The sequence below is a fragment of the Cynocephalus volans genome, chromosome 1 (assembly GCF_027409185.1).
Source record: "Cynocephalus volans isolate mCynVol1 chromosome 1, mCynVol1.pri, whole genome shotgun sequence".
In the NCBI taxonomy this organism is placed as follows: domain Eukaryota; kingdom Metazoa; phylum Chordata; class Mammalia; order Dermoptera; family Cynocephalidae; genus Cynocephalus; species Cynocephalus volans.
Window position 1 is genome coordinate 132,487,099 of NC_084460.1, and position 14,329 is coordinate 132,501,427.

General features: G+C 36.0%; 1 protein-coding gene across 1 annotated transcript in view; it reads left to right on the forward strand.

Annotated features, from left to right (window-relative positions):
* Positions 1-14,080, forward strand: part of SLC9C1 (solute carrier family 9 member C1) — a 123,804-nt gene extending 109,724 nt beyond the window's left edge. Inside the window, exons 23-26 of the mRNA XM_063112496.1 lie at positions 6,089-6,220; positions 6,357-6,542; positions 9,566-9,692; positions 14,031-14,080. Coding sequence (XP_062968566.1) covers positions 6,089-6,220; positions 6,357-6,542; positions 9,566-9,692; positions 14,031-14,080 — 495 coding nt within the window. The remainder of the gene's footprint in view (positions 1-6,088; positions 6,221-6,356; positions 6,543-9,565; positions 9,693-14,030) is intronic.
* The last annotated feature ends 249 nt before the right edge of the window (positions 14,081-14,329 follow it).

Genomic DNA, 14,329 nt, shown 5'->3' on the forward strand with positions numbered 1-14,329 from the left:
TTTAAAAATTGAAATTCTAAAAATAAAGAATACATTATCTGAATTGAAAAACTTCAATAGACTTAATCTGTAGACTTAATCAAACAGAGGAAAGAATCAGTGAATTTGAAGATAAAATACATAAAATTATCCAATCAGAGGAGCAAAAAGAAAAAAGAATAAGAAAACATGAAACAGGAATACAGCAAATATGGAACTCCCTCAAGTGACATAACCTGCACACAATTGGCATACCTGAAGAAGAAGAAAAAGAAAGAGATGTAGAAAGCATAGTCTAGAAAATAACGGCTGAAAATTTCCCAAGTATGGAGAAAGATGACAGCATTCAGGTACAGGAAGCAAAGAGGCCACCAGTCAAATCGAACCCTAGGAGGAACATCCCAAGGCACATCATAATCAAATTACCAAAAACCAAAGACAGAAAGAAAATATTGAAAGCACCAAGAGAAAAGAAATACATGACATTCAGTGGAGCCCCAGTATATCTCTCTATGAATTTCTCAGTAGAAACCCTATAAGCCAAAAGAGAATGGGATGATATAGTCAAGGTACTGAAGGAAAAAGACTGTCACCCAAGAATTCTGTATTTGGCAAAACTAATCTACAAATACAAAGGAGAAATAAAGTTTATCCCAGAAAAACAAATTTAAGGAAATTCATCAACACCAAACCTGCCTTACAAGAAATGCTAAAGGGAGTTCTTCAATCTGAAAGAAGATGACAGTAAAGAGTAGCAAGAAAGCATTTGAAAGTATGTAACTCATTAGTAAAGTAAATTCACAGACAATCTCAGAATACTCAATATCGTAAGGGTGGTGAAGACTAAAGGGCAAAGCTAACAAGACACTAATATATACAACCACCATATAAGAGAAAAACAATAATAAAAGATAATCTTAAAACAACAAACTGCCAAAAATGTGTGGGTGGGAGGCGGGAAATGACACAAAAGCAGAGCTGGCTTTGGTTTTTGTTTTTTCTTAGATACCCAACTTAAGTTGCTATTAGTCTAGAACAATTTGTTATAACTATAACATGTTTTTTGTAACCCTTGTGGTAACCATAACCCAAAAGCTAGTAACAGACATACTAAAAATAAATAGCAAGAAAGCAAAATGTAAAGCTAGCAAAAACCACTCAACCACAAAGGAAGAAAGTAAAACCAGAAAAAAAAAAAAAAAAAAGGAAGTGGAGGGGTCCACAAAATAAAAATTTTTAAAAAAGTAAAAAAAATAACAAAATGGTAGTAACTGGTCCTTATGTATCAATCATAACACTAAATGTAAAGGAATTAAATGCCCCAGTGAAAAGACGCAGTGTGGCTAAAAGGATTATAAAACAAAAATTAACAACATGCTGCCTACAAGAAACTCACTAACTGGTAAAGACACACACCAGATGAAGGTGAAGGGATGGAAAAAGATATCTCATGCAAATGGAAACCAAAAAAGAGCAGGAATAGCTATGCTTAGATGAAATAAACTTCAAGCCAAAGAAAGAAAAAAAGACAAGGAAGGTCATTATATAATGATAAAGGGATCAATTCAAAAAGAAGATATAACAATTCTAAATATATATGTACTCAACTCCAGAGCATCCAGCTGTATAAAGCAATTACTACTGGACCTAATGGGAGAGAGAGACTCCAACACAATAATAGTTAGGGACTTAATAGCCCATGATCAGCAAAGGACAGATCATCCAGACAGAAAATTAACCAGGAAACAACAGAATTAATCTCTACTATAGTCCGACATGACCTAACAGACATTTATCGAACATTTCATTCACCAGCTGCAGAATACACATTCTTCTCAGCAGCAAATGGAACATTCTCTAGAATAGACCATATGTTAGGACACAAAACAAGTCTAGACAAATTTTTAAAAACTGGAATATCAACTACCTTGTCTAACCACAATGGAATAAAACTAGAAATCAACAACAAAAGGGACTCTAGAAACTATACAAATACATGGAAATTAAACACCATGCTCCTAAACAACTGATAGGTCAAAGAAGAAATCAAGAAGGAAATTCAAAAGTTCCTGGAGACAAATAAAAATGAAAATACGACATACCTATGTGATACAGCAAAAGCAGCTCTAACAGGGAAGTTTATACCAATAAATACCTACATCCAAAAAGAAGAAAGACTCCAAATAACTTAATGTTACACCTCGAGGAGCTAGAAAAACAACAAACCAAACCCCAAATCAATAGAAAAAGAGCAGTAACAAAGATCAGAGCACAAATAAATGAATTAAGGATTTAGGATTTCTGGTCAAGATGGCAGAATAGATGGTCCCCAGTGTCACTCTCTCCCACAATCAACCAACTCACAGCTATTCAAAAGCAATGACAGCCAAAATGGGGCTGCTAGAGATCAGGCAGGAAAAGCCACAATGAAGGAAAGAAAGAACCACTCCCACCATTTCAAATTCCAGCTACTTCAAGGCTGGAGCTGCTGAGTGCATGGAGCAAGAGCTGGCAAGAGCCACGGCTGTGCCATTTGTACGTAGTTTCTTGGCGGCAGAAGGGAAGAGGGCCCTGGTGGCCCCCAGGACAGCAAGACCACTAACATCATTCTCGTGGACCCATATAGGAGTGGGGAGCCACAGACAATGGAAAAAGGAGACACTCAGAGGCTGGTGAGTCATCTCAAGGGACCAGTGCATGGCCCGTCCTATGGGAAATATTCGGATTGCAGGTGGTGGGGGAGATGGCCCACCAGGGGAACATCAGGGCGCAGCATGGACAGCTGATCCGCCCTCCAGTCAGCAAAGGCTCACTCAGTGTAGACTGGTCAGGAATATAGAACTGCAGTGGGTGTAGTTTGCTGAAAAGACTCAGGCTCAGACCAGAGTTTCCAAACAACCCAGGAGTACCAGACCTCACAAGACCCAGAAGTACTTACAAGGTAAACAATTAAAACCTGAGCTGCACAGAAAGACTTTCCCAGAGAATCAGCAGCAAAGGAGCAATTTAGCTCAAGCACAGGGCTCAAGTGTAGGTTCCCACAGGAAGTTTTCCCATTTTATAAGTAAGCAAAGGACAACAAATTACTTCCAGTGCAGAGTTTAAGTGGTGGGGGTAGCTAATAATCCAACACAGGACTGAAAGAAAACACAAAAAAACCACAGATCTAAGACAAAGTTCTGATATTAACCAGTAAAGGTCTAAATTCAGCAAAGAACACCTATAAACCTAGAAGGACTGGAAGCCTCCAGACTCTCAAGCCAGGGTCAGGGGAGGGCTCAGGGACTCAGCCACGTCCTCCCTACATCCACAACCAGCCCAGTGACAACAACCGAGCCACCACCGGAAAAATCCTGAGTTCCAGAGCCAGGGTAGGAGGGAGCCAAGGGCTTCAGCCACAGGCTCCTGACATCTGCATCCAGCCCAGCAACAACTGAGTCACTGCTGGAAGCCCCTTGGTCTCTTCTGTCAGAATGAGAGGGGTGCCAAGGGCCTCAACCACGCCTCCCTCCTTCCAACTCTTCCCACCCTATTTCTCTCCCCCTTTCCCTCTCCCCTCCCTGCAACTGCTCCACAACAACATCTTAGAATGTAAAAAATAATAATAATAATAATTTTTTTAAAAAATGAAAAGACTGAATACCAAGGATGTGGAGCAACTGACATTCTTTTACATGGCTGGTGAGAGTGCAAAATGTTACAACCATTTCTGAAAATAGTTTGGCAGTTTCTTACAAAGTTAAATGTACACTTACTATATTACCCAGCACCCACAAGTAAGATAAGGGAACCCAAGAGAAATAACCAGTGGTCACACCCTGCTACACTGTTGGTGGGACTGTAGATTAGTGCAACCATTATGTAAAACAGTATGGAGGTTCCTCAAACAACTACAGATAGAACTGCAAAATGACCCAGCAACACCATTGCTGGACATATACCCCCAAAGGAATGGATGTCATGATGTCAAAGAAATACCAACTCTCCCATGTTTATTGCAGCTCTATTTACAATAGCCAAGAGTTGGAATCAACCTACATGTCCGTTGACAGATGACTATGACATACATATGCAATGGAATACTACGCTGCCATAAAAAAGAATAAAATTCTGTCATTTGCAGCAACATAGATGAACTTAAGAAAATTATGTCAAGTGAAATAAGCCAGGCACAGAAACAGAAATACCACACATCCTCACTCATAAGTGGGAGCTAAAGGAAAGAGAGAGAGAGAGAGAGAAACAATCACAATAATACGTTAAACTTTCAAAAAGAAACAGAGAACAAAACCGCTGTTATTAGAGGTGGGATGGGGGAGGGGGTTTGATGAGAAACTAGTTAAGGGTCACAAAGACGATGTTTTATAAACACGAGTATACTAATCATCCTGACTTGATCACCACATATTGTACACATGTATTGATATTTGAATCTGTACGCTACAAATATATATAATCAATAAAAAAAAAATTAAAAACCGAAACTGTTCACAAAGACTTGTATGTGAATATTTATAGCAGCTTGATTCTCAGTAACCAAGTCTGTTCATTCGTTGCATAAATGCTTTATTGCTGCCTAAAAAGTTTGGTCCCCTCAAATAATATATTTTTGGAAATATTTACATTTTTATTTTAAAAGGTTAAACCATTTCTTGGCAATTTGTTTTTTTTCTTTTTATTCAGAATCGATAAGAATAATTAAATATTTGCAAACCATACATCCAATAAGGGGTTAATATACAAAATATATAAGTAATTCAAATAACTCACTAGCAAGAAAACAAATACACTGATTAAAAAATGGGCAAAGAACCTGAACACACATTTCTCAAAAAAAAGCATACAAATCTCCAACATAAAAAATGTTTGACATCACTAATCATTGAGGAAATGCAAATTAAAACCACAATAAGATATCAACGGACACCTATTAGAATGGCTTTTTATCAAAAAGAACCGAAAAACAAGTGTTGGCAAGGATTTGGAGAAAAGAGAACACTTGTACACTGTTGGTGAAAATGTAAATTAGTCTAACCATTATGGAAAACAGTGTGGAGGTTTCTCCCAAAATTAAATATAGAACTATTATATGATCCAGCAATTCTAATTCTGGGTATACATTTAAAGGAAATGAAATCAGTGTGTCAGAGAGATACCTGCACTCCCACTCCCATGTTCATTGCAGCATTATTAACAGTAGCCAAGATATAAAATCAACCTCAGTGTCCATCAACAGATGAATGGATAAAGAAATGTATTACTTAGACTTAAAAAAGGAAGAAACCTTGTCATTTAAACAACATGGATGAACCTGAAGGACTTTATGCTAAGTGAAATAAGCCAGGCACATAAAAATGCTGCATGATCTCACTTATATGTGGAATCTAAGGAAGTCGATATTATAGAAACGGAGTTGAAAGGTAGTTACCAGAGGCTGGTGGGTGAAGGGGAGGAAAGGAGGAATAGTTGGGAAAGGGGAGATATTGATCAAGGCACATAAATTTTCAGTTAGACTGGAAGAATAAGTTTTAATGATCTATTGCATTGCATGGTGACCACAGTTAATAATATATTGTATATTTCAAAATTGCTAAAAGAATAGATTTTTAATATTCTCTCTACAGCAAAATGATAAGTTGGTAAGGTGATGAATATTTTAACTAGCCTGACTGAAACTTTCTACAATGTATTCATGGATCAAAACATCACATTGTACTGTATAAATATACACAATTACTGTTTGTCAGTTAAAAATAACTTGATAAAATACATAAGTATGTGAGGTGATGGATATGTTCATTAGCTTGATATAATCATTCCACATATATACATATACCAAAACATCACATTGTATTTCATAAATAGATACAATTTTTAAAAAGAATAATGAAGAACCTCTCACTGAATCATGTGGCCTTTTAAAATGTAGTATATGAAAAGATTGCACTAATATTTACCAATATGCACGTTTTGTTAGGTTTCCAAGCCATAACATGAATCTTGAATAATTCAAATTCTTAGCTTTAATGTTATATATAAACAAGATCTTATTTCTTAAACCATGGGTACACAGAATTAAATACTAAATTTATATCATTCTTTTTTTCAGACATATTTTATTCCCAAAAATCACTTGTATAAAGCTTTTGAGCAATGCTGTCCTCTCATTGAATATAAAATGTGGCTAAAAATTGGACTTTCTATTACTGCCCAAAAAATCAGGGAACGTTTGTCTTATGAGGTAAGAGATGTTTGTGTAAACTTATCCTTTTCTTTAAATGGAATTGCATTTTGTTAGAAATCGACTTTATGAACTTATATTAAACTTCATAAACAAATCATAGACTATACAATTGTGTTTTTCTTTTTTTTAATAGGATTGGAACTACAAGATGCAATTAAAGCTCTCTAACCTTTATGTAAAAGATATACCAAAGAACACCAAAACTAATATCTATGATGAAACTGTAATCTATGTTATCCTTATACATGGAGCTGTAGAAGATTGTCAGTTACGAAAAGTTTATAAGGCACCTTTCTTAATTCCTATAACATGCCATCAGGTAAAGAAATATTGATTCATCTCCAGGTCAATATGCCATATGTCTGACACTGCATTAACATCAGAAAAATTGTTACTATAATCTTGGGCTTTTCACCTTCCCATTCTCCCCTGTCCCGCACCACTCCATAAATACCCATCCATACCCACATACACCACACACATCAAGGTCATTGATTGCCTTGGCATTTGGTAGCCCAAGCTCAAGCTATTCCCATCCAATATCAGTGAAACAGGCCAAGCTGTACATTTTGGCCACAGTTAGATTTTGGAGCAATTGTACATAGCAAAAGAGGGCCTATTAATTTCATTCACACATTGCAGAAGGACTATATCAACAGTACTCTAGAAAGTATTGTTCTGCCAGACCCATGCTGAATTGAATACCAAGTGGTACTTCCTCAGCTACTTGAAAGTAGATGTAAAAGTGAAAGTCTTCTCATATTTAAACTAAATGAGTTTCCTGGCCAATAAAAATGAGAACCTAAGCCATGTCAAGAAGGGAAGAAGAAAGATTGCACATTTGTGTGTGTGTCTGTGTCTGTGTGTGTTAGGGTAGAGTAAGAGAGGCATGTATCAAGAGGAATCAAGGGACATATAAAATATAGTTACAGAAAATAAATTAACAGAGGGACCCTGAGTCACTTAAATTAGGCTTAAGTATATTTAAATATATTTTTAAGTAACTAATATATGACAGAAATAGTGCTAAATGCTGAAGCAATAAAGACAAATGAGACTTACAACTACTCCCAACCAAGTGGAAAAAAAACAGATATGTAAATATACGAATAAAATATTTATAGCTCTGATGGAAGTACAGGGTAGATTCAGGACACAAGAAAAAAGCAAGATGGGGTATGGGAGGGATCTTAAAGTGACAAATGAGCAAAAGAAAACTTTCTAAGTGGACACCAGCAGCACCCGTGTGATGCCCAATGAGAGGAAGTGAAGCATTCTTCACTATGGTGCTTGCTACCACTTTTCTTGAATACAAAACAGACCTTTGATGTGAGAGCTGGTTGAGAATTGAATCAGCAAGCAGGAGATTCTCAAGGCAGCCTGAAGCCTGCCCAACTCTATCTACTTCCCTAGATATGGAGCCTTGCTCACTGAGGATTTGGGTACTAATGTGATTCAAAGCATATTAAAAACACTACAAGGAGGAATGATTTTTTAAAATTCATTGTTTTTTAAACTTTCTTTCTGCCATATAGAAAAACTCTTGGTGAGTTTTGAAGGGGCTACTGATGATTAACTTTTAATTATTTTTCTCATTTCAATGAGAAATGAACAAAATATTAAAACATCAATAAAAGTACATGAAGGGATTTCAAAAAGTTCATGGAAGAGCAGAATTTAAAAATATAAACTTTAGAGCCAGCCCCGTGGCTCACTCGGGAGAGTGTAGCGCTGGTAGCACTATACAGGGACGGCTGGTGCACTCACTGGCTGAGCGTGGTGCAGACCACACCATGACAAGGGTTGCGGTCCCCATACTGGTCAAAAAAAAAAAAAAAGAAAAAAGAAAAAAAAATATATATATATATATATAAACTTTATTTCTCAACATAAAGTCCATTAAGTTCAAGACACTTTTGTAAGTGATGATACCAGCCACTTAGTCCATTCCTAAAGAACTGAGGGTTCTGGGAATTTAACCATGTCAATGCAGTCTTTTCTACATTATCAACTGAAGAAATATGGGTGCCCTTCAAAGATTTTTTAAGATTAGAAAACAAAAAGAGGTCACAAGGATCCAAATCAAGACTGTAATGTAGACACCTAATGATTTCCCATCAAACCTCACAAAATTGTCCTTGTTTGATGAGAGGGATGAGCATGAGCATTACCATCGTGGAGAAAAACTCTGGTGAAGCTTTCCCTGGTGTTTTTCTGCTAAAGCTTTGGCTAACTTTCTCAAAACACTCTCATAATAAGCAGATACTATTGCTTTGGGCCCTTCGGAAAGTCAACAAGAAAAATGAGCATCCCCAAAAACTGTTGCCATGACTTTTGCTCTTGACCGATCTGCTTCTGCTTGGATTTGGACCACTTGCAACTCTTTATAGCCATAGCTTTGATTATGCCTTGTCTTTAGGATCATACTGGTAAAAACATGTTGCATCTCCTGTTAGGATTCTTCAAAAAAATGCTGCAGATCTTGACCCTCTTTGTTTTAAAATTTCTATTAAAAACTCTGTTCTAATAAAATAAAACTAAAACAAACAAACAAACAAAAACTCTGTTCTTGTCTGCAGCTGATCTTGTCGCAACGGTTTTGGTATTCAACAAGCAGAAAGTTTGCTCAGCTGTAATTTATTGGTCAGAGTTGTGTAAGCTGAACCAATAGAGATGTCTATGGTGTTGGCTATTTTTTCTGCTGTTAATCGTCAGTCCTCTTCAATTAGGGCATGAACGAGATTAATTTTTTCCTCACAAATGGATGTGGATGGTCTGCCGCTGTGACCTTCATCTTCAACATCATCTCACCCCTTCTTAAAATGAGTTACCCATTTGTAAAGTGCTGATTTTGGGGTGCATTGTCCCCATAAATTTTTTGTAAAGCATCAGTAATTTCACCATTCTTCCACCCAAGCTTTACCATAAATTTGATGTTTGTTCTTGCTTCAATTTTAGCAGAATTCATGTTGCTCTGATAGGGGCTCTTTTCAAGCTGATGTCTTAGTCTTCTTAGGGCCTCAAACTAGATACTGTTCAGACATGTTATAACAAGTTAGTACAAGCTTGTTTTGGTGTAAAAAAATTTTGAAATCCATGTATAGTTTTTTTCATGATATGCATTTTCCTTGAACTTTTTGAAGACCCCTTGTATGGAATATATTGACTTTCACAAAACCAACATATCCAAGTATTTTAAGATGTCTTACCTGTGGTGATTTATTGATATTTTCAATTTTCTCCCAGATATTTAAAGCAGGCCTGAAATAGTAGCTTGCCAGAGAAACATTTAAATTCTGTTATATTTGCTCAGAAATTAACTTGCATTCTGTCAACTTTCAGATACAAGGAACTGAAGATTTCACAAAAGTAATGATTATTCAAACTTTGATTAATGAGAAAAAATTCAGATGGAATACTAGAAAGTATGTACCTACACATAAAGATTCTCTTGCTCCAGGATCGACAGGTGAGCTATCTAGATTTTTATGAGCAATTGTGAGAACTTTACTTTTCCTTTATGAAATAGCTATATATGTATTTGGAAACTGTTGTATGCATTCTGCCTGGAATATTAAGAAATCCTTGTAACTGCCATATTTAATATCCAATGTATAAGTGCAGACTAAGAATATTAAAAATATGCTTAAAAATTATTGTATATTTCACCTATAAGAATAAACATGAAGAATTATCGAGATAATATGAAAAAAGATTAATGAGGAAATTACTAGCTCTCCATCCAAATTAAAATATTTTATATAGCAATAATAATAAAAATAATGTTGTACTGTCTGAACAGCAGATATATAAATCACTGTAACTGAATGCATAATCTTAATATAAGGCCCCTTCTTCATACAAATTTCACATAATAAAAATTCAATCATAACATAAATGATTATTTAATAACTGCTATTAAGCCACTGATTGAAATTTGAAAAACAAGTCTGAGATAGATTTAAAAATTGAATAGTGAAAAATTAAATTATGGAATAAATAATAATAATAATAGAATTTAATATTTATCATTTCAGTAAAGGGGAATGTTCTATAGTTAAATAATGTTTTAAATTTAGAAATATAGAAGTTAATTTTAAAATCGTGAGTGTCAATAGAAACATTCCCAATCAAGAGATAAAAAAGGGGCAATTCACAAAATGAAATTACATTGAAAATAAAATGCGAAAAAGTATTTAACCCTGCTAACATTTAAAAAAAAACAAGTGAAATATTTGGTCTATATACTGAGTTTTTTTAAGGATTACAATACCTATTGACCAAAACAAATGCAGTGAATCTGATACATAATTTGACTTTGTTGATGCTGATGGAAATTGATAAAGTAAATTTATCAAGAGATTCTAAAACCATAAAAGTTCTTCTATCCTTTGATTAAATAATATAATTTCCAGACATTTAGTTTAAATATATAAAGCAAACAAAAAATAAAAACGGAAATTGAGCATTACTTATAAAAATAAAAACTTAGAAGTAATCAAAATGTATAATGATAAACAAATGGTAAATTAAATCAACACATCAATCAATATAATTAAATACTACATAGGCATTAAAATTTTCCATGTCATAACTTGAAGACCAATGATATATGTCAAGTAAAAATTCCAATAATTTAATATTATGTTGCTGATTTTAAGTGAATTTTATCTTTATTATGTTGCAATTATAGATTTTTGAATCTTTGTGGACACAAAATACCATCATCACATGGGTCTCCACTACTCAAGACAAAGCACATACAAGACATGGTATTGGGCTCTTCACCATCTGCTGCTTTGCCAACCCACCACCTATTCTCATGCTCTGAAGCCTAGTCATACCAACCTACTACTGGTTCACCTGATATGGGAGATCTGGTGGTCTCTCATTCTTGAGCCTCTGCATGTAATATTCCTTTTGCCTGAAACCCTCAAAAGATTCCCTTCCCCACGTCTCCCCATTCTATGAGGCTAACTTCTTTTTATCTTTAAATATCAACTTTTTCTCCAAAGAGCCATCATTGATACATCCCAAATTCACAAAACTGTACTACCTGGCTCTCCTGTGTGCTTCCACAGCTCCATATGCACACAGTCCTATTTTTAACCATGTCATAATTTTTTGTTTGTATGTTTACTGGTCTGTCTGCCCCATGAACTGAAAATTCCAAGAAGGCATGGCTCTTACCTCTTTTGCTTTCTTATGTATCCCCTTTGCTTACTGATGGGCATGGCATTTTCAGTACATATTAATACAAAAGTATTTTGGGATGTTGAGACAATAGATGATTTTGTCTCTTTACTTTCCAAACTTTCTGCATATTTATTACACAATCTTCATAATAAAAGACTTTTAATCATTTTTAACATAGCAACCCTTCTTCTCACCAATTGAGATTACCACCAATTTCAGATCACAGATCTTGACTGTGAGTTGAACCTGGTCTAATTTGATAGTTGGAGTAATTGAAACAGTCATTTGTTTTAGTGGTTGAACTAACACTGTCTTTTTTGAACCAGCTTCAAATGTAATATTGAAAGAATGCATTCAAGACAAAACAAGTATTAAGGAGGTAAATTCAAAGCAATTTTTTAAAAGTTTTATTTTGGGTAGAAGAGAGTCTAGAGTTTATGGAAACTATTAATGTGCTTCTCTTATCCTGAAGAAGTTCACCTACTAATCATTTTGTAGATTTTAGTATAAAATGTTTCTCTTAGTGCAGGGTGCAATGGAGATCATATTTATTTGGGAGGTAAATATTAGGGAAATAACAAGGAAAAACAAAGTTCAAGAGATGTCAGAATATTCGTCTTGAATCACACTGGCAACCAGATGCTCTCAGGGGTAACTTCAGTGTACCTGAGCCCCTTCCATTGACCTTGTGCTGACACCTGGACAGATCTGAAGGCTTCCACTGCTACCTCAGCTATGTGTCTGGATGTTTCAGCCTGAAGGCAGTTTGACCCTGTATTCACAATGCCTGGCGACAAAACAGGAGTTCAATAATAAACATTCTAATCTAATGTTTCGCAGGCTAACCTAAGGTATTCAAAAAGTCTCACTGTGATCAATATTGATCAGTTTCACAGCCCACTATGAACTTGGATAGGTCACTTGGGAATCTTGAGAAACCTAGGCCAACTTTGCAATAAAATCCCAAGTTAAGAAACACTATAGAGTCCTGCGATTGAAACTAAGTGGAGAGAAATATAGTGAAAATACCTCACTACATCTACATCAGCCTACCTGTGTCTGGGTTTTCGGGGGCTCCAGGTGTGGTAGAGAGTTTATTTTAGTCTTCGCCAGGTTGGTTGTATTACTCCAGGAGATGCTGATTATTATACTTAGAGTCTGAGAAAATTTTGTATTTGGTTGTTAAAAATACGTTTTATATCAATTAAGTCCATTTGCTCAATTAGTACTGGGCATACACCTCTTAGAACACATATTTCTTCTCCTCCAAGTCTCTCCTCATGAGTCTATGTGAGTGAAAGGTTATTATAGGTTCTGTGGGGGAAGTTGAAGATGTTTCTCTCATGCTCATCTTTAACTCGAATATGTCCGGGTTCTCTAGCCTTCAAGAGGCCAGCACTTTTCTTTAGTAACCAACTTCCCATCCCGCATGAAAGCAGAATGTCTGTTCTCTCTCTAAAGGATTTTTGGAGACTTCTTGGGGAAACTTTTCCTCAGACCTTCTCCGGTTATTGCTCATTGCCTGGCAGAACAGCATAAGGGCTAAGAGTTTAGGCTCTGGCATGATACTCCCTGGATTTGACTCCTGGTTCCACCACATCTTAGCCATGTAACCTTGGGCAAATTTCTTAATCTGCCTATGAATGACTTTCCCCATCTGTAAAACAGGGATAATAACATTACCCATCTCTGTGGAGATTACAGAAATAGAAAATACCTTGCACAGTGCTTGGCATATAGTAAGCAATCTGTTCATACAATTACCATTATTCTCTGCTCCCCCCTTCTTAACATTGTAAACTACTTCTCCAAACTTCTTTAGTTTTCCCCATATTCTCTAAGAAACACACATACACTCACCTCTTCTAATTCTCCTAAACACAGCTGCTACTGAAGACTAGAGAATAACAAAGGAAAATAACAATTAAAAAAAAAGATAGGAAGAACACAAAATGAAATATTACATGACTTCTAGAGCTCACTCATTAAGCCATGTTTCTCCCTAGCCCTGGCCAGCTGCGAAGCTTGTAGGATGCAGCTTAATAGCGTATTTGGGGGGATAAAAGGAGGAGCCAAGGAAGCTAACGTTCTTCCTGTACCTACTCTCAAAGAGCACTGTTTTTCCATCAATGAAAAAAAAAACTGATGGCATGGTGGTTGTTAATAAAGAAGCAGCAGTGTGAAACTGGGAGTCCATTAAATGGCAGAAACATCAGTTAGTGAGATAGATAGAGAAACTCGTTAGATTGTGTTATTTAGTATATGTTTTTTCAACCTGATGTTAGATCCTGGCTGTGTTTCTGGGCCAGCTACTGTATTACTACCTCCAAACCCTTTACTCGCCACAACTACCCTGGGATTGTGGCTTTCCCTTTGCATAATGAAAAGTCCCATTAAAGGCCTGTCTTAATATCAAGCAGCTCCTTGCAAAGTGTTTTGGTCCCCAGGACAGAGCACACAATGCTGCCATTCCCAGGAGTCCCAGTCCTCACTCACCTGCTATGTAGATCAGATTCCACACCAGCCCCGCTTTACAAGTCTAACCCTTATTAACAGTCTCAGAATTTGACTCCTCTCTCCCATCTCAATTTTTAGATTCAAGGGCAAGCAGAATCACTTGATGAGCTCAATGAGAATACTGACATGTATGAGGACCCCTAGAATATAACTAAACGAAAGTCCAGTAAGCTGCCTCAGTTTCCTCAACATGATCAGGAGCATACCTGTCCTAGGAGACACAGATTGAAGCCAGAAGTTCATTTGCCCTTCACGTGGTAGTGTGAATTATAGCACTTTCCACTAGCCAGCTGACTCTTCTAATGACAGTGTTACTAAATTCAAATTGGGAAAATTAACTTTAAAATTAGATTCCTTTATCTAGATTTTTAAAAACCTTACAGTCTCCTGGTT